The following is a 20,925-nucleotide window of genomic DNA, read 5'->3' as shown; positions in this document are numbered from 1 at the left end:
TGCTCTCAGATTTTTTAATGTGAGGGAATGTGACTCAGGAAGAAAAAGTAAGTCTTCACCTCTGTTAGAGTAACTAGAAGGAGCGCAAGTGTGTCATGGCAGTAGAGTCTGCAACTGGGGTGTGACCGGCACATTTCTTAGGCTGTTCTGTCAAAATGGAAGGTGTGACATACATGGGGTAATGCGTCAAATGGTTAGGCCTAGAAGTGTGGTTTAGCTTGCTCGAGGATGAGCAAAGGTTTAAGTGTGGGGTGTTGATAATAGGTGAATTTAACTTTATTCAGACCCTAAATAACTGCCTTCTTGCATAGTTTTGATAATAAAAGTGATAACAAAATACACTTATTAGTGCTTTTAATGATTTGCAGGTTATATATGACTACGGAAGGCTAGGGAGCACTTTTGGAGTGAAAAAAATGAAGAAAGAAAGGCCAACCATGAAATATCCCAAGTGAACCACGCAAAACAGGCTGAAGAATCAGAAAACTGAGTCTACCGCGGTTCCACCGCGACCGCGGTAGAACCGCGGTGAAGGATGTTCGCGGATAGAAGGAAGATCAGAGGCCATGTTTGGCCGCGGTGCTACCGCGGCAGAACCGCGGCAGGAGGCGGGAAGTTCAGGGACTAAAGTGTAAAACACGGGATTTTCAGCCCAAAACCCTATTTTAAACACTAGACTTCGCCCAAGAGAGGCATGTATTGAATTTTAGAGTATCTTGGCAAGAAAAATAATTGTGAGAGATCACCCAAAACATCTTTCTTCTTTTCTTTGATTTTTATTGCTAGTTTTTTATGATGAATATTATCTTATCTTGTTTACCCATAGTTATGAATAGCTAAATCCCTTGTCTAAGGTTTTGATGGAACCTATTGGGGGATGAACTTCTTGTTTATGTAAATACAAATTGCTAGTTTCAATCTTTATTTATTCAACTATGTTCTTGTTGTAGTTAATTGACAGGATCCTCAATTAGCTGTGCCTATTTAGTGTGCATAACTCGGGAGAGAGTGCATATTTAGGTTATTGTTGAGCAACACCACTCCCAAAGTATAAGAGGGATCTATAACTGCGGGTTTAAAGGCGGGATTAGGGATAACGAAGCCTTGGGTGCAATCTTAAGTGAATTGTGTTAATTAAAGCTAGCTAGTGTATCTCGGGAGAGTGCAATAGTATATTACTGTGATTACTCGAGAGAGATTTACGGTAAGAAAAGTGTTCATTATTGATAGAGGTGTGTTGGTAAATTTGTATGACGCATAAACAGAAGGGATTCCATCAATAGGGGAAATCTTTACCTTAGCTTTTTCTCACCATTGTTTACAACCTTAGCATCCCTAGTTTACAGCTGTTTATTTACGTGCAATTTTAGTTATTGAAGACACCATCAACTGTGATTCAAACGTTTGGGGAAATTGGCTCTCAAGAGTTTAGTAGTTCTAAAGATAGTGATTGATAGGTTAATTCTCTGTGGATTCGACTCTGGGCAGAATACTCAGGTTATATTTGCAACGTCCGCATTGTCCTTTTTATAAGGCATAGTTGAGCGTGATCAAATTTTGGCGCCGTTGCCGGGGAATTAACGGAATTATCAATTACCATTGCTAGAAATACAAAAATTCTTCGCGTAGGCAGTTTCTCTACACCCAATTTTTGATTGAAATTTTTTACGGTTGTTGACTTGGTTGCACAGGTGTATGCCTAGAAACTCTACGAGGACTGGAGAATTACTTGAAGGACTCGCAGACCCTAAGAAAATATTCAGGGCATTTAACCGTGCCAACAGAAGACTTCAACCACCTCAACAAACAGACAAATTCGAAACTGACATGGGAGACGCAATCAACCCTAACGGAAACGGCAGGTATGAGCAAGTCAACTTGAATGTCAAGAGACGCAGCACCTCTGGTGCACTGTATGACTGGGCACAGCCCACAGCTGACAAATTAGCTACTGCCATAGTTGTGCCTGCAATACAAGCTGAGTCGTTCCAGATCACAAATAATATGCTGCACTTATTGCAAAACAAGGGACTCTTTTCTGGGACACAACTTGAAGATCCTCAGCAACACTTGAAGAACTTCCTGTCGATCTGCAAGACCCAAAGGCAGCCCAATGTCACTCCAGAGGCTATCAGGTTATTATTGTTCCCATTATCGATGACAGGAGCTGCACAGGTTTGGCTAAACTCACTCCCCATAAATTCTATAGCAACGTGGGATGAGTTAGTCAAGAAGTTTCATAACAAGTTTCATCCACCCAACAAAACTACCCAACAAATTGATGAGATCGTGAGCTTCAAGCAGAAACCAATGGAGACACTGCATGAAACATGGAGCATGTTCAAAGGAATGTTGGTTATGTGTCCACATCATGGTATTCCAGAACAGATGTTGGGACAACGATTTTATATGGGACTGTCAGATGGGTTGAAGAATATTGTGGATGCTTCAGCTGGTGGGGCATTCTTGAGCAAGACATGGAGAGAAGGTCAGAGTTTACTTGATAAAATGGCACAGAATTCGGGATGGACATCCAGGAATGCACCCATCACTCCAGTAGTACACTCAGTGCCCCTTGATCCTTCAAACACTATGGCTGAAAATATGGCGACCCTCCTGACACAAATGAGCATCCCCACCAAAAAGGTGGAGAAATCAGGACAGAAGCAGCAGGTACACATAGTAGACACTACCAATGGGGGCTTGTGCACATCTTGCATTAGTCAACCAGTTGGTAATCCTTGGAATACAGAGCTTGATCATCATCATCAGCACCCTGAAGATATGAACTATGTAGCTAACTATGGGGGTCAGAGACAGGGAAATCATAACTGGGGTCAGCAAACTCAAAAACAGTACAGACCACCTCCGCCACAATATAACGCTGGAAACATGGGAGGTATGAGACCCCCCAACAACATGGCTCCGTATCCTAGATCCCAGGGGTATAACAATCAGCAGCAGGGGTACCACCCGCCTCAGCAGCAGCATAGTGGAAGACAGGACGATGGGTTTGCTAGACTGGAAGCAATGATGCAGCAGGTTATTGGGTCCACTGCGAAGATAAATGAGAGAGTAGATGCACATGACGCATCTATCAAAAATATTGAAGTGCAGATGGGCCAAATTTCAATGTCTCTGAATAATCGTCCTCAAGGAACGCTACCTGCAGATACCCAAATCAATCCTAAAGATTAGGGCCCGAAGCAGCTGATGGCGGTGAGTCTCCATAATGGCAGGGATCTCGATGAAGAGCAGGAGAGAGTTCGTGACAATATACAGGCTGAGACACTTATTCAAGTACCCATTGAGCTGGATGAATCCATAAGGCTGATAGATGTGACAGTCCAGCCTGCTCAGGAAGAAAAGAATACTCAGCAGGAGACCGAGAAAGTTGCTGAAGCAGTTGAAGAGCCAGTAGTAGAGATAGTAGCTGAGAAAGAAAAGTCCCAAGTGATTGGGAAGAAAAGACCTCTTGCACCATTTCCATAGAGGTTGGCTAAACACCAAAAAGAGGAGCAATACAAAAAGTTCTTTGAGATGCTCAAGCAAATTCAGGTAAATATTCCATTGATCGAAGCTTTAAAGGAGATGCCTGGATACACAAAAATGATGAAAGACTTAATGTCCCGAAAATTTGACTTCCAAGACTTGGCTACGGTGACACTTACTCAGACGTGCAGTGCAGTGGTAACTAGACCTGTTGCTGAAAAGCTCTCAGATCCCGGGAGTTTTACTATTCCATGTACTATTGGAAACTTTGCTTTTGCGAAATCACTCTGTGATTTAGGGGCCAGCATTAATCTTATGCCCCTGGTCATTTACAAGAGGTTGGGCATTGGGAGAGCTAGACCCACCTCTATGCTATTGCAGCTGGCTAACAGGACTGTGAAGCGTCCATTTGGGATCCTTGATGATGTACTTATTCAGGTGGGGAAGTTCGTGTTCCCTGCTGACTTTGTGATATTGGATTGCAAAGTAGATGAAGAAATTCCTATCATCTTAGGAAGACCATTCTTAGCCACAGGGAGAGCTCTTATTGATTGTGATACCGGAGAGCTTAAGATGAGGCTCAATGACGAAGAGATTATATTCAATGTGCAGAAATCTATGAGGCGCCCAAGTGAGTTTGCAAGTTGCTCTCTTATTGATGCCGTGGATGTAATCGTTCAGTCTGATGATGAAGTGTTGACGATTGAGGATCCCCTCGCTGCATGTTTGACGAATTTGGAGGAAGTGAACGGTGAGGACTTGGCAGAATGGGTGTTGACATTAGAAGGTAGAGGGTTTTGGGAAAGAAATCTAGAGTTTGAGCCCCTACACTTAGAAAAGAGGGAGACTCCTCCAGGTAAGCCATCCATTGAAGAACTACCGAAGCTGGAACTAAAGCCACTGCCAGGCCACCTCAGGTATGAATTTCTTGGACCTAACTCCACTCTACCTGTTATTATCTCATCTGGTTTGTTAGATGTGCAGGTCCAATAGCTTCTACAGGTATTGAAGGAGTGCAAAACTGCCATTGGGTGGACCATGACAGACATCAAGGGGATCAGCCCCGCGTACTGCATGCATAAGATTCTGCTGGAAGAGGGGCACAAACCTTCCAGGGAACATCAGAGGAGGCTGAACCCGAATATGAAGGAGGTGGTGAAGAAGGAAGTGATAAAGTGGCTAGATGCGGGAATTATTTTCCCAATCTCTGACAGCAGCTAGGTTAGCCCAGTTCAATGTGTGCCTAAGAAGGGTGGCATGACGGTTGTGAAGAATGAAAACAATGAACTAATCTCAACGAGAACCGTCACAGGCTGGAGAATTTGCATGGACTATCGAAAGTTGAATCTAGCCACCCGGAAAGACCACTTCCCACTTCCCTTCATTGATCAAATGCTGGATAGATTAGCAGGGAGGTCACACTTTTGTTTTCTGGACGGGTACTCAGGGTACAATCAAATTTCCATTGCACCTGAGGATCGAGAGAAAACCTCCTTCACATGCCCTTATGGCATCTATGCCTTTAGGAGGATGCCCTTTGGCCTATGCAATGCACCCGCCACATTCCAACGGTGCATGATGGCCATATTCACTGACATGGTTGAGGATATAATGGAGGTGTTCATGGATGACTTCTCAGTGGTGGGGAATTCATTTGATTAGTGCCTGGTGAATCTGACGCGTGTGCTGAAAAGGTGCATCGAGACTAATCTGGTGCTGAATTGGGAAAAGTGCCATTTCATGGTACAAGAAGGCATAGTCTTGGGGCGTCGGGTGTCAAGCAAGGGAATAGAGGTAGATCGAGCAAAGGTTGATGTAATAGCAAAGTTGCCTCCACCAACTTCGGTCAATGCAATCAGGAGTTTCCTTGGACATGCTGGTTTCTACCGGCGGTTCATAAAAGACTTCTCCAAAATCGCCAATCCTCTCTGTAAGTTATTAGAGAAAGATCACCCGTTTGTATTTTCTGATGATTGCAGGGTATCGTTTGAGGAGATGAAGTAGAGGCTGGTCACAGCACCCATCATTGTTGCCCCCAACTGGGAGCAACCGTTCGAACTAATGTGTGACGCTAGTGACTACGCAGTGGGGGAAGTGCTGGGCCAGCGAAAAGATAAATTGATGCACCCAATCTACTATGCTAGTAAAACGCTGAGTGGAGCCCAGTTGAACTATACGGTGACTAAAAAGGAGATGCTAGCTATGGTGTTCGCATTCGACAAGTTCCGGTCCTACCTGATAGGATCAAAGGTAATTGTATACACTGACCATGCTGCTCTCAGATACTTAATAGAAAAGAAAGACTCTAAGCCACGCCTGATTCGTTGGGTGCTGCTTCTGCAAGAGTTTGATCTTGAAATACGTAACCGCAAGGGCACTGAGAATCAAGTCGCTGATCACCTATCACGACTTGAGGATCTGAAAATGCAATTGAAGTTGAGGAAATTCTGGAAACTTTTCTAGACGAGCAACTGCTCGCCACCACTCATCAGGAAGCGCCATGGTATGCGGACTTGGCCAATTACCTAGCCAGTGGTATAGTCCATCACGACCTTTCATCGGTCCAGAGGAAATGATTTTTTCGTGAAAGACGCTTGTACTATTGGGGTGAGCACTATCTCTTTAGAATATGCCTGGATAACATGATCCAAAGATGTGTCTCCGAGATAGAACAATCTTCTATTTTGCAGGCTTGTCATGCATCGGCTTATGGTGGACACTTTGGAGGGATCAGGACAGCAGCGAAGGTGCTAGAGGCCGGATTTTTCTGGCCGACTGTGTTTAAAGATGCGCACTCATGGGTGAAGGATTGTAATGAATGTCAACGCACCGGGAACATTTCCCGGCGCCACAAAATGCCCATGAACCCAATTCAGCAGATAGAAGTGTTCGACGTCTGGGGGATTGATTTCATGGGTCCCTTCGTCAGCTCCTATGGCAATAAATACATCCTTGTTGCTGTGGACTATGTGTCCAAGTGGGTGGAAGCTGTAGCATTACCCACAAATGATGCGAAAGTGGTGGTGAGATTTCTAAAGAAGAACATATTCACCCGCTTTGGGACACCACGGGCGATTATTAGCGACGGAGGCACTCACTTCTGCAATAGAGCCTTCGAGAAGTTGCTTATGAAATACGATGTGCGCCACAAGGTAGCTACTCCTTACCACCCGCAGACTAGTGGACAGGTTGAGGTATCCAACAGGGAAATCAAGAGTGTGTTAACGAAAACTGTAAACGCCACAAGAACTAATTGGGCAAGGAAGCTAGATGATGCACTCTGGGCTTACATAACAGCTTTCAAGACACCAATTGGTATGTCACCATACAAGTTAGTGTTTGGGAAGGCCTGTCACCTACCTGTAGAACTTGAGCATAAAGCGTGGTGGGCACTGAAGCAACTAAACTTAGATATGGAAGCTGCGGGCACATCAAGAGTCATAGAATTGCTTGAGCTCGAGGAATTCAGGTATCTTGCTTTTGAGAATACAAGGCTGTACAAAGAGAGAATGAAGAAACTACACGATCAAAACATTGTTGAGCAAAATTTCAAACCTGGGGACATGGTATTGCTATACAACTCAAGACTAAGGTTGTTCCCGAGCAAGCTAAAGTCACGATGGTCGGGACCATTTCGAGTAGTTGAAGTTTTCCCGTCAGGAGCGGTTGAAGTTGCCACTGAGAATGACTCTCGTACATTTAGAGTCAATGGTCAGAGATTGAAGTTGTATGTGGGTATGAGCGAGCTTAAGGAAGGGTCTGAACTACACCTGACTGAACCACAGAGGTCGAGCGAGCCTTAAATGCGCTCATCCTGCGTCGTGCCGCGACGTTAAATCAGGCGCTCCGTGGGAGGCAACTCACGAAATTGTTGTAAGTATAACATAAAAAAAAAGATGTCAGAATCAGAGACGCGGTCAGACCGCGGTTCCACCGCGAACATGGTCAAACCGCGGTACTGACCCCTCTCTGAACCCAGGTCATCGCGTTTCCACTGCGGTCGCGGTAGAACCGCGGCAAGTACGACCCTCTGAACTTGGTCTACCGCATTTCCACCGCGATCGCGGTAGAACCGCGACAGACACAGATCGGGTCCAGGTCTGATTTTTTTTTTAAAAGTTTTTTTTTTCTTTCCCTTTTACCCAAAATACCCCACCCCCACCTACCACTAATCCCCCCATCTGCCCATCACAATAAAACACAACCCCCCTTTCTTTTCTCATTCTCTTCTTCTCTATCTTCTCTCTATCTTCTCTTTTCCACTCTTCTCCTCCCAAAACCCCATTATCACACTCCCTTGCCATCCACCTTCATCACCCACTTCTACTCAACCACACTAGTAAGTATTTATTTTTCTCTCTCTAGTTAATCTTCTATTTTTGTGTAATCTAGAATACTTTTACTTAGTTTCAACCTAGGTAGGCTTCGTATAATTTTTGTCAATTTTCGCTTTGTTCTTGATTTTCGTTGTTGTATGATAATGTTGTGAACTTGGTTGGTGTTAAGGTGCTTGGGCCTTCATGGTATTTGTGATGTTTTGGTCTAAAAATCTAATCTTTTGGGAATAGTTGTTGTTAGGCACCATGTGGGCCACAATTTTGGAGTTGTTGTGATATTGCGGGGCGGGTTCTACACACCCCTAATTGTGGAGTGTTGTACTCGATGATAGGGGGTGTTGTTTATGTTTGGAAAGATATGCACAGGAGTAAGTGTGGGGTGGTGTTGGCAGAATGTGGTAAGTAGTTCTGTTGTGAGGCCTATGGAGGTTATGACCTTCACCACCCCGCTTGTGCGGCTAGTTGTCATGAAGAATTATATGGGGGCATTGTTTTGGTGCCATACGGTGGCGATGTCTGCGTACCCATCTGACTGGCACTAATTAGGATGAAGTTGATTTTTTTTTCCTGACTCACTGCAGGTACTATGGAACGTAAAAGGCAAAGGAGAGGGGCGGGCACATCCCTCCAGCCGACATTTGACGAGTCCCGGTTTGAATCGGAACGAGTTGAGGACGATTTTAATGCGAAGGCTGGAAAGAACTTCATTCACGAGATTCAAATTGATCGGGCAGCCCTCCGCGTGGAACAGGAGGACATGTATGAAGAAATTCGGAGGAGGGAAATGGAATTCCTCTTTGATCCGCCCGGCCCGGTGAACCGGATGATTGTTAGGGAGTTTTACGCGAACTGCCCTGCACATATGCTGCGGGAGGTGATTGTGCGAGGCATAGTGCTGGATGCCTCTATTGTGACTGTCCAATAGGTATTGCAGCTGCCCCAGTTCACGGGCGACATTGATTTCTACCATGACAGACCAGGTGTCACGTGGGAGGCTATGACGGATGTACTTTGTGCTGGGGGCACCCCACCTGGATCAAAGACCAAAGCACCCTGAATTCTAATTCTTTCATGCATTTGGCTAAGTGTTGGTTGACTATCATCTGCAGCCGGTTCATGCCCTCCAGCAACACCACTGATGTGAACTCAACAGAGCATTATTGACATGGTGCTTCGTGACGAAGAAGGACTTTGATGCATCCCGGGTAATTAGTGACGAAATGGTCCTGCGGGGACCGCTGCTGTCAAAGGGGTTTTACTTCCCTTCCTTGGTGACTGCACTATGCTTGCGGAGGGGGGTCCCCACAGGTCCTGCCGATGGAGAGTTGGCACCTGAGGCACCATTCCGAGCTTCACGCATCAGAGTGGGCAGGGGTACACGTGCAACAATTGTGATAGATGATGAGGATGCTGACCCATTTTCGAGTGCACCGTCCAGGAGATCGACTGACAGTGCGGGACCCTCTCGGCGCCCCCATACTGGGGCAGGCTTCGCTAGATCTCAGTCTACCATGCCTATGTTGCGTTCCATGGAGGAAGAGGTCGCGGATCTCCGCGCCTCAGTGGATGGCCTACACACACGAATGGATGCAATGTCTCAGAGGCAGGCCCGGTCTGAGAACAAGTTCATGGCCTGGTTCCGTGCTTTGGGGAGAGCTTGCCATATGGACCCCAACACCGTCTCCGACTCTGATTGAGTCTCAAGGAAGTCTTCTTACCCTTCTGCTTTTTACTTTCTTGATATGACATGAGGACATGCCATTATTTTTAAGTGTGAGGTGGGAGACTTGCTCTAGTTATATGTGTACTGTACATAGGCATTGTGTGTATTGTAGCATGAAATTGATGTTGTTGTATATAAGTAACTCTTCTTATATGAGGAGTCTGGTTTGACCCAACGACGTACATTTGTCGACGGGTCTCTTGAGGGTCCAAGTCGTATATATAAAAAAAAAGGGACTCTTCCTGAGGACGGACCACTTGGACAGTACTCTTGAGGGAAGTAGTCCATAAAAATTTTGTTATTTATTTCTTTTTCTTTTTCTTTTTAGGTAGTGTAGCAAGTCTCCCTTGGTTTTTCTTTTTGCCACGGTTCTTTTCCAAGGGTTTTGCTTGAACCGGGTTAGGTAGATTTTCCGTTTGTAGTTAGAACTGAGATAGATAAAGGCTAGAATTCTACCTGTGATGTACACACCTGCAAACAACTAAAACGAACTTGAGAGTGTGAAGTCTGGGCTCAGTTGTGGACTTATAAATCTATGCCTTAATATTGCACATCTTGCCTTGCTCGAACGCTTGTATGAGTGTGTTGATAAACTGATTCAGAATGAGTTACATGATGTGTGTGTGTGAGGTTTGTGGTATTCTGTGCATTGCATTTGGTGCCTAGAACTTGCCCGGTGTGTTTGTAAAGCGAAATAGTAGTTTGTTCAGTCTTAGAAGTGATATAGGCATTTCTTTGTTGAGCCAGATATGTATATTTTACCCACCTAATTGTTATGTATCGTAGTAACCCCTTTGAGCCTATAATCTCATTTCTTTGGCAACCACATTACAAGCCTTACCTATTTGTTTGAATTAACCATCTATTTGAACCATTATAACCTCTCATGAGCACTTGAATTATTTATGAACTTTCTAAAAGTTAAAGTGTGGGGTGGTTGGTTTGGCTTTTGAGTGGAACTAATGAAATAAGGAGAAAGGGTGCATTGATTTGAAAAGCAAGAGCCACTTGAATTGAAAAAAAAACAATATTCTTTGATAGTGGTGACTTTTGATATAATTGTGCTTAAATAATTTAGGAGTTGATGTATATTGATGTGAAGGTGGAGTTTGGCTTGACATAAGTATGTGGTTTGAATGTTAAAGTATAAGTATTAAAGTGATAAGGGAGTTGTAGTCACTCTTATATCTAAATGTATCCTACCCGTCCCTCAGCCTACATTACAACCAAATAAAGTCCTAATTGATCCTAGATTGAATGAGCTCCATTAGTAGAGTAGTACACTACGGGCAAGCTTATGGTGCATCTTTTGTGGAATATGAATGTTATTTCTGAGAGTGAGTGAATTCTTGATATCTTCGATTCCTTGTGTTTAAATTTTATGCGTTTGGAACTGCTCTCAGATTTATTAATGTGAGGGAATGTGACTCAGGAAGAAAAAGTAAGTCTTCACCTCTGTTAGAGTAACTAGAAGGAGCGCAAGTGTGTCATGGCAGTAGAGTCTGCAACTGGGGTGTGACCGGCACATTTCTTAGGCTGTTCTGTCAAAATGGAAGGTGTGACATACATGGGGTAATGCGTCAAATGGTTAGGCCTAGAAGTGTGGTTTAGCTTGCTCGAGGATGAGCAAAGGTTTAAGTGTGGGGTGTTGATAATAGGTGAATTTAACTTTATTCAGACCCTAAATAACTGCCTTCTTGCATAGTTTTGATAATAAAAGTGATAACAAAATACTCTTATTAGTGCTTTTAATGATTTGCAGGTTATATATGACTACGGAAGGCTAGGGAGCACTTTTGGAGTGAAAAAAATGAAGAAAGAAAGGCCAACCATGAAATATCCCAAGTGAACCACGCAAAACAGGCTGAAGAATCAGAAAACTGAGTCTACCGCGGTTCCACCGCGACCGCGGTAGAACCGCGGTGAAGGATGTTCGCGGATAGAAGGAAGATCAGAGGCCATGTTTGGCCGCGGTGCTACCGCGGCAGAACCGCGGCAGGAGGCGGGAAGTTCAGGGACTAAAGTGTAAAACACGGGATTTTCAGCCCAAAACCCTATTTTAAACACTAGACTTCGCCCAAGAGAGGCATGTATTGAATTTTAGAGTATCTTGGCAAGAAAAATAATTGTGAGAGATCACCCAAAACATCTTTCTTCTTTTCTTTGATTTTTATTGCTAGTTTTTTATGATGAATATTATCTTATCTTGTTTACCCATAGTTATGAATAGCTAAATCCCTTGTCTAAGGTTTTGATGGAACCTATTGGGGGATGAACTTCTTGTTTATGTGAATACAAATTGCTAGTTTCAATCTTTATTTATTCAACTATGTTCTTGTTGTAGTTAATTGACAGGATCCTCAATTAGCTGTGCCTATTTAGTGTGCATAACTCGGGAGAGAGTGCATATTTAGGTTATTGTTGAGCAACACCACTCCCAAAGTATAAGAGGGATCTATAACTGCGGGTTTAAAGGCGGGATTAGGGATAACGAAGCCTTGGGTGCAATCTTAAGTGAACTGTGTTAATTAAAGCTAGCTAGTGTATCTCGGGAGAGTGCAATAGTATATTACTGTGATTACTCGGGAGAGATTTACGGTAAGAAAAATGTTCATGATTGATAGAGGTGTGTTGGTAAATTTGTATGACGCATAAACAGAAGGGATTCCATCAATAGGGGAAATCTTTACCTTAGCTTTTTCTCACCATTGTTTACAACCTTAGCATCCCTAGTTTACAGCTGTTTATTTACGTGCAATTTTAGTTATTGAAGACACCATCAACTATGATTCAAACGTTTGGGGAAATTGGCTCTCAAGAGTTTAGTTGTTCTAAAGATAGTGATTGATAGCTTAATTCTCTGTGGATTCGACTCTGGGCAGAATACTCAGGTTATATTTGCAACATCTGCATTGTCCTTTTTATAAGGCATAGTTGGGCGTGATCAACTATATTGTGTAATTACTACCCTAGTAACTATAACAATTTCAATTATCCGGTGGCTTTCCAAACAGACCCTTAGTTGATTCCTATGGAATAAATAAGTATAAAAAGTGCCAAACATGAAACAAATTGGAATGGAATATTAAATTCATAAATTACTATGTTGGCATAATTTGATTCAATTTGAATTTTGCTTAAAATATTAAATGCATATATACTTGCATTAATTGTCATAAACTTTTTTCTAATTTAACTTAACAATTAAAACAATCCTTAAGTAACTCGTTAAATATATTCTCTACATGAATTTAACCTAAATCTAAATACATTGAAAATAAATTGTTCATCTCATAATATCCAAATTATTAGTTTTTAATTTCAAATAACAGGTATCAATAAGTTACCTGACTTACTCTCGAATTCTTGGTAGTTTCCCTAAAGATCCCAACACAGGAGCTAATTCAGCCTGCCTTAAGCCCGGTTTATTACGGCCTGGCTTCATACTGCAGCAAAGTTTGATTGAATTCCATTCCACTTCTGTAGACTGCTTCTATAAAACTGTCTATTACCCTTATAGATCAATTGAACTCCCCATTGTCTCACAATGCGCCCATGGATAGATGCCTCAAATAGGCCATACTGGTTAAGGTCCTTAACATCCGTACCAAATGCCTTCAGCGAAGAATAAAATGGTATGCAGGTAAAGCAAACACACCAGCCATAAGTTTACATTCTTTCTCTAGCACTGTTTTATTGCATATCAATTTGGCTTTGATGAATGATGTATAATCATACTTTCCAGATAACCCCGAATCAGGATCACAAATGCCTGCTCCCATGAGAGTCACACAGCATATAGCAAAGCCCTCAAACTTATCATTGTACCAATCATTGGGCAGTTCAAATGAGATCGTTTGCTTAGAATTTTGATGCTTAAACCACGTGGGAATTGATACGGTGTCCATCTCATTTAAATGATTTGGTAGTCAATTTTATTGACTTGGTTTGGTTTGGTAGCCAACCTTGTTGAAATTGTGAAAAGGGTGTGCAAATTGTCAAATATTGTAGGCTTTAGAGAATGAGCTTTTGGCTATAAATGGACAGCTTTAACTCTCATTTCCACACCCCAACAAAGAGAGGAAAGAGAGAGAGCAAGGTATTCCATAGACCATAAGAAAATAGTCTGTGAAGAAAAATAGAGTGTAAGAGATATTATAGTAAGGTGGAAAAAGCAAAAGAGTATTTTTTTCTTTTGAGGGTATAGTGGTCTTAGGAGTATTTGTACTCGTTACTACACAGTGTAAAATCCTCGCTATAGTGATATCAGTTGCTCTTCTTGGCCGTGGTTTTTCCCTTATTCAGAAGGGTTTCCACGTAAAATCTTGGTGTCATATTTGCTGCATTTTTGTTCTTACTGATTTAACCATAACTTGGTGGTCCGCGTTTATCACTAATACCGTGAATATTATTTTTACGGCGTTTATTCCCAACAAGTGATATTAGAGCCAAGGTTCTGTCTGAGTATGCTTTGTGGTTGCTGCACAATCTGAACTTCCATATCAGAAAAGAATTACTTTGGTCTCCTAATAAATAGTATTTGTATTTGTGATAAACGATGAAAGCCAATACTAGTAGAATGGTTACTTTGAATGACACAAATTATGTCATTTGGAAGGGCAAAATGGAAGATTTGCTCTATGTCAAGAATTTTCATCAACCTGCCTTCACCACTATAAAGTCTCATAATAAATCAGATGAAGAGTGGAGTTTGTTACACAGGCAGGTTTGCGGCTTTATTAGATAGTGGGTTAACGATAATGTTTTGAACCATATTTCTGGGGAGACACATGCTCGGACCCTATGAGAGCACCTTAAAAGTTTGTATGCTCGAAAAACTGGAAACAACAAGATGTTTCTGATAAAGCAGATGTTGGGTTTAAAATACCATGATGGTTCCGCGATGACAGATCATCTGAATAATTTTTAGGGGATCATGAACCAGTTATCTGCTATGGACATTAAATTTGATGAAGAAATTCAAGGCTTGTTTCTACTTGGTTCCCTACCAGATTCTTGGGAAATTCTTAGAACTTTATTATCCAATTTTGCTCCGGATGGTGTGATCTCTATGGATCTTGCCAAGAGCAGCCTTTTAAATGAAGAGATGAGAAGAAAATTTCAGGGTTCCTCCTCATCAGATGTTGATAACAACTAGGTTGGGAATTCAAACTAGAGAAAAAATTTGAGAATTAAATGCGGAAGCAATAACAACAAGGAATTGAACAACTAGAATTAAAGAGAAGAAATAAAGGATATGGAAAAATTCAAGGAAAGAATTTCCAAGAACGCAAGTTCTATAGCCTTGACAAGATCAAAGTAACAACGTCTTGATTTATGGAAGAAATCAAACGCCTTTACTTAAAAGCAAATCAAAACAATAGATTCGGATCTTGATCGCTTTATGAGTAACCTGAGACAACAATTAATAACTAGTATTAATCGCCTTCTAAGAATATCACAAAGGAATCAAAGATATCACAAAAGAGAAGTAATCTTACTACCTTGAACTATGAACTAGTAAAGGTTGAAAGATAAATCTTAAAGCATAAGTAACAAAAGTTCAAAAGAACTCTCAAAGTATGATATACTTAATCAATATTGTAGTCCTTATGAATGAGAAGAACTCCTTATTTATAGGAGTAAAAAACCCTTAAAATAATGTAGGGGGTTGCTAAAAAGTCATATAAATTAGGTAGGGGCTGCTAAGGGGTCACAATAGCCATCAAACTTAGGTAGGGGGCTCCTAAGGGGTAACAAAAGCCATCAAAATTAGGTGAGGGGCGGCCAAGACCCTTTGGGGCAGATTTGGGCCTTAAAACAACTAGTTTGGGTCATTGGTTTGGCCTTCAATTGGGCTCCTTTTGAAACACCCCCTTTTGGACCTCTTTTAAACTTATTTTGAGCCCTTTTTGGTGGACTTCAAAGGCTGATTTGGTGACCCAATCTTCCTCCTCTTGGACTTCAATTTGGACCACCATATAATTATAAAATTTGGACAATTTATCTCCTTTGGTCTTGAGCTCTTTCTCTACAATTAAAAACTTCTTTATTTGCCATTGAAGTCTACCAACCTTAATTTGCAACTCTTTAGCTTGAGATCTTGGATATGGCCTTGGAGCTTCCAAGACTCTATCCTTGTCCTTGATGCTATCACCTAGCCAATTCACATCTTTTATCCTTGAGCTCTTCCTCTCAATTAATAACTTCTTTATTTGCACTTGTAGTCTAATGACCTTGTTTTGTAATTCTTTAGCATGACATTTTGTTAAAGCCATCTTTGAGATTCGAAAGCTTCATCCTTGTCCTAGAATAAAGTTGAGCTTCCTAGGATGCTATCAGATGTCTTGGTGACTTACTCTAGGGGGAGAAGCAAGAATCGGGATTCTCAAAATAGAGAACATAATAGAAGCAAATCCAGAAGCAGACTTAAAGATATTGACTGCTATCATTGCAGGAAGAAAGGGTACACAAAGAAGTTCTGCCGGATTTTGAAAAAGGAGAATAGAGACAAGGAAGAATAGAAAGAAGATGGAAATCGTGTGGCCACCATCACTACAGAAGATCTTGTTACTGTCCTTGATGCGGATCTGATAAATATTGTTTGTGATGAGTCAAGCTGGGTTATGGACAGTGGTGCCTCATCTCATGTGACATCAAGGAAGGAATTTTTCTCATCCTATACTCAGGGTGACTATGGAACTTTGAGTATGGGTAATGAGACTGTATCTAGGGTGGCTGGTGTTGGAACAATTTGTTTGGAAACTAGTATTAGAACTAAACTAGTTTTAAGCAATGTAAAGCATGCACCTGATGTTTGTTTGCATTTTACCTCTGTTCGTGTTTTGGATGATGAGTGATATGTTAGTACTAACGGTGCTGAAAGTGGAAGCTCATTAAGGGTCCCATGATTATGGCTCGTGGGGAAAAGCATCGTGGTCTATACTGGAATACGGACTCTACCTGTATTGATATGGTGAATGCCGTTGAGAGCAATAGCTCTTCAACGTTATGGCATAAGAGGATTAGCCACATTAGCGAGAAAGGACTAAATGTTCTGGCTAAGAAGAAATTGTTGTCAAATTTTGAAAGTGAAAAATTAGAAAAATGTGAGCATTGCTTGGCTGAAAAACAAAAAAGAGTTTCTTTCCAGTCTCATCCTCCTTCAAGAATGTCAGAGTTGCTTGAGTTAGTGCATTCAGATTTATGTGTTCCAATGAAGACAAGGACTTTGGGTGGTGCACTTTATTTTGCTACCTTTATTGATGATTGTTCAAGGAAACTTTGGGTCTACATCTTGAAGACTAAAAACCAAGTGTTGGGTGTCTTTAAGCAGTTTCAGGCTTCAGTTGAAAGAGAAATTGGAAAGAAGCTGAAGTGTATTCGTACTGATAACGGTGGTGAATATTGTGGACCGTTTGATGAATACTGCAAACAACAGGGTATCAGACACCAGAAGACTCCTCCTAAGACTCCTCAGCTTAATGGTTTAGCAGAAAGGATGAATAGTACCTTGATGGAAAGAGTCAGATGTTTGCTTTCTGAAGCAAAGTTACTGAATTCCTTTTGGGGTGAGGCTTTGTTGATCGTCGCACATATTATTAATCTATCCCCTGCGGTTGCTTTGAAAAGTGATGTTCCAAACAAAGTTTTGTATGGAAAGGATGTCTCCTATGACCACTTGAAAGTGTTTGGTTGCAAAGCTTTTGTACATGTGCCTAAAAATGAGAGGTCAAAATTAACTGCTAAGACAAGGCAGTGCATCTTCATTGGTTATGGCCTTGATGAGTTTGGTTACAGGCTATATGATCCAATTGAGAAGAAGGTCGTGAGAAGCCGTGATGTTATCTTCGTGGAGGATCAAACCATTGAAGATATTAACAAAGCGGAGAAGCTAAAATCTCCAAGTTTTGAAGGTTTAGTTAATCTTGATCAAGTTCCTCATACAAATGTGGATGACGTTGGTGGGCTCAATGATGATGGTGATGCCCAGAACCATATTCCAGATCAACATATTGATGGTGATGGTGATAACAATGCTAATGTTGATGAGGTAGATGCTTATACTCACAAAGCTGTGGGCGAGTTAGATATTCCACTCAGGAGGTCTTCTAGACCTCGTACCCCTTCCTTCCATTATTCATCCAATGAGTATGTATTACTCACTGATGGGGGAGAACCTGAATGTTATGCGGAGACCATAGAAGATGAGTACAAGGATCAATGAATTGAAGCCATGCAAGATGAGATGAAATCTCTGCATGAGAACTATACTTATGAGTTGGTGAAATTGCCTAAGGGCATGAGAGCTTTGAAGAACAAGTGGGTGTTCAAAGTTAAAGCTGAAGAACATAGTTTGAAACCTAGATACAAAGCTAGATTAGTTGTCAAGGGATTTGGTCAAAGGAAAGGTATTGACTTTGACGAAATATTTTCTCCTGTCGTGAAAATGTCCTCCATTCGGACAATTCTTGGTTTGACTGCTAGTCTTGATTTGGAGATTAAGCAGATGGATGTGAAGACTGCTTTTCTTCACGGTGACTTAGAAGAGGAGATCTATATGGAACAACCTGAGGGCTTCAAGGTAAAAGGTAATGAAAATCTTGTATGCAAACTTAAGAAGAGTCTATACAGATTGAAGCAAGCTCCCAGACAGTGGTATAAGAAGTTTGAGTTTGTTATGAAGGAGCAAGGCTACAAGAAAACTTCTTTAGATCACTGTGTGTTTGTACAAAGATTTTCTGATGATGACTTTATCATCCTCTTGCTATATGTGGATGATATGTTGATTGTGGGCAGAAATGCTTCCAAGATTGACGAGTTGAAAAAACAGTTGAATAAATCTTTTGCAATGAAAGACTTCGGTCATGCTAAGCAGATTTTGGGCATGAGAATTACTCGTTGGAGAAATGAAAGGAAGATTTACTTGTCACAGGAGAAGTACATAGAACGTGTACCGGAGCGCTTCAATATGAAAAATGCTAAGTTAGTTCACACACCCCTTCCTGGTCATCTGAAGTTGAGTAAGAAGATGTGTCCTACAACAACGGAGGAAAAAGAGAGAATGACCAAGATTCCTTATTCCTCTGTCGTCGAAAGTTTGATGTATGTAATGGTATACACTCGACCAGATATTGCTCATGCAGCCGGTGTTGTTAGCAGATTTCTCGAAAATCCAGGAAAAGAGCATTGGGAAGCTGTAACGTGGATACTCAAGTATCTAAGAGGAAGCTCACATGAATGCTTATGTTTTGGAGGATCAAATCCAATTTTAAAGGGCTATATAGATTCTGATATCGCAGGTGACCTTGATAATAGAAAATCCACTACAGGATATTTGTTTACTTTTTCAGGGGGAGCTACATCATAGCAATCGAAGTTGCAGAAGTGTGTCGCACTGTCTACAACTGAAACGGAGTATATTGCGGCTACTAAAGCAGGCAAAGAGATGATATGGCTCAAGAGATTTTTTCAAGAACTCGGATTGCGACAGATGGAGTATGTTGTCTATTGCAACAGTCAGAGTGCAATAGACCTAAGCAAAAACTCCATGTACCATGCGAGAACAAAACACATCGATGTCAGATATTATTGGATTCGTGAGCAAGTGGAGATCGAATCACTTCAGGTCAAAAAGATTCACACAAGTGAAAATCCTTCTGATATGTTGACCAAGGTGGTACCAAGAGACAAGTTCGAGCTATGCAAAGAACTTGTCGGCATACACTCAGACTAGAAGATAGTGCTACCTCCTCTAGATGAATAAGACTGGATGGGAAGATTGATATGGTGTCCATCTCATTCAAATGATTTGGTATCAAATTTTATTGACTTGGTTTGGTTTGGTAGCCAAACTTATTGAAATTGTGAAAAGGGGTGTGCAATTTGTCAAATATTGTAGGCTTTAGAGAGTGAGGTTTTGGCTATAAATGAAGAGCTTTAACTCTCATTTCCACACACCAATAAAGAGAGAAAAGAGAGAGAGCAAGGTATTCCATAGACTATAGGAAAATAGTCCATGAAGAAAAAAATAGAGTGTGAGAGATATTGTAGTAGGGTGGAAAAAGCAAAAGAGTATTTTTTTTTTCTTTTGAGGGTGTAGAGGTTTTAGGAGTATTTGTACTCGTTACTACACAGTGTAAAATCCTCGCTATAGTGATATCAGTTGCTCTTCTTGGCCGTGGTTTTTCTCTTATTTAGAAGGAGTTCCACGTAAAATCTTGGTGTCATTTTTGTTGCATTTTTATTCTTGTTGATTTAACCATAACTTAGTGGTCTGCATTTATTACTAATACCGTGAATATTATTTTTACGGGATTTATTCCCGACAGAAATTGCAAGACCAGGAAAGACAATAGAGTAACTTACTCGGTGATTAGAGTTAATTAGAGAAGGGATGACCACATCATCCATATTGTTCGAGAGAAACAAACAGATCTCATCCAAAACTGAGCAGCCACCTCTCTTCTCTGTACAAGATGGCTGATCAAATCTGTAACTGGTGAATGATACCAAATTCAATCTTAGATACATCAGTAGCTTTAAAGTACTTTGTCTGGCCAGAAAATCATCTGCATATAATTCCTTTATACTTGAAGGAAGTTTAGGAAGTTCCTTAAGCTTCTGACAGCGTGTTATGTTGAGATATTGAAGTCGACGACGCTGACTGATGCCGTTAGGTAAAGAAGTAAACGGGTTTCTACTCAGGTTTAATTCCAGTAAAAAGAGGGCAAGGGTATAAGAGCACTAACTTCGTCATCAGCTAAATGGCACCCGCTGAGATCTAAGCTTTTCAATTTCTGCAAATCACCAAATGAAGATGGGAGTATCAAACTCCCGGTGAATTGGCACTTATGTCCCCTTCTTAATGACAGGACTTTAAGTTTGCTGAAGTTCCAAACAGAATCTGGTAATTGCCGAATGGCAGTGTTGCCAGTATAGAATTCCTCCAACTGTTGTAGATCACCTAGGTTTTCTGGAAAGATTTCAAGCTTCGAGCAGCCTTTAAGATTCAAAATTCTCAGCTTTCTCATCTCAGAAACGCTTGTTGGGAGTGTTACAAGGTTCTTGCACGAACGCAAATCAAGCAAACTGATCCCAGTTAGGCGTTAGCCGTCCTATTGATGAGGGCAGTTTCCATATTGCGGTATGGCCCAAAAAGAGCTCTGACAGCAAGTTCATTTTCCCCTTAATTTCTGGAAATCTTCCTAATTTCTCACAACCAGAGAGGTTAAAGCTTTCAAGTGATTCCATCTGAATACTGCTTGGTAACGACTCAAGATTTTTGCAGTTTTCCATGTCCAGAAAAATACTAAGCTTTTTGAGATTCCCTATGGATGGATGAACCTCTATCAAACTTACACAACCTTTAAG

General features: G+C 41.4%; 3 protein-coding genes across 3 annotated transcripts; 2 read left to right on the top strand and 1 right to left on the bottom strand.

Moving 5' to 3' along the window:
- The first annotated feature begins 1,695 nt into the window (after positions 1 to 1,695).
- LOC138871460 (uncharacterized) lies at positions 1,696 to 3,198 on the top strand. Its single transcript, XM_070149342.1, has one exon. It carries the CDS (start codon positions 1,696 to 1,698, stop codon positions 3,196 to 3,198), a length of 1,503 nt encoding a protein of 500 aa, XP_070005443.1.
- A 342-nt stretch (positions 3,199 to 3,540) lies between these two features.
- LOC138871459 (uncharacterized) lies at positions 3,541 to 4,485 on the top strand. The gene has a single exon (XM_070149341.1). It carries the CDS (start codon positions 3,541 to 3,543, stop codon positions 4,483 to 4,485), a length of 945 nt encoding a protein of 314 aa, XP_070005442.1.
- A 15,324-nt stretch (positions 4,486 to 19,809) lies between these two features.
- On the bottom strand, positions 19,810 to 20,585 carry LOC138871458 (disease resistance protein Roq1-like). Its single transcript, XM_070149340.1, has 2 exons — positions 20,304 to 20,585; positions 19,810 to 20,214 (listed from the first exon to the last, which is right to left on the bottom strand). The coding sequence occupies exons 1-2, from the start codon at positions 20,583 to 20,585 to the stop codon at positions 19,810 to 19,812; spliced, it is 687 nt and encodes a 228-aa protein (XP_070005441.1).
- Positions 20,586 to 20,925: the final 340 nt, after the last annotated feature.

The sequence above is a fragment of the Nicotiana sylvestris genome, chromosome 6, assembly GCF_000393655.2.
Source record: "Nicotiana sylvestris chromosome 6, ASM39365v2, whole genome shotgun sequence".
In the NCBI taxonomy this organism is placed as follows: Eukaryota; Viridiplantae; Streptophyta; class Magnoliopsida; order Solanales; family Solanaceae; genus Nicotiana; species Nicotiana sylvestris.
This window is presented reverse-complemented; position numbering and strand designations above follow the sequence as displayed.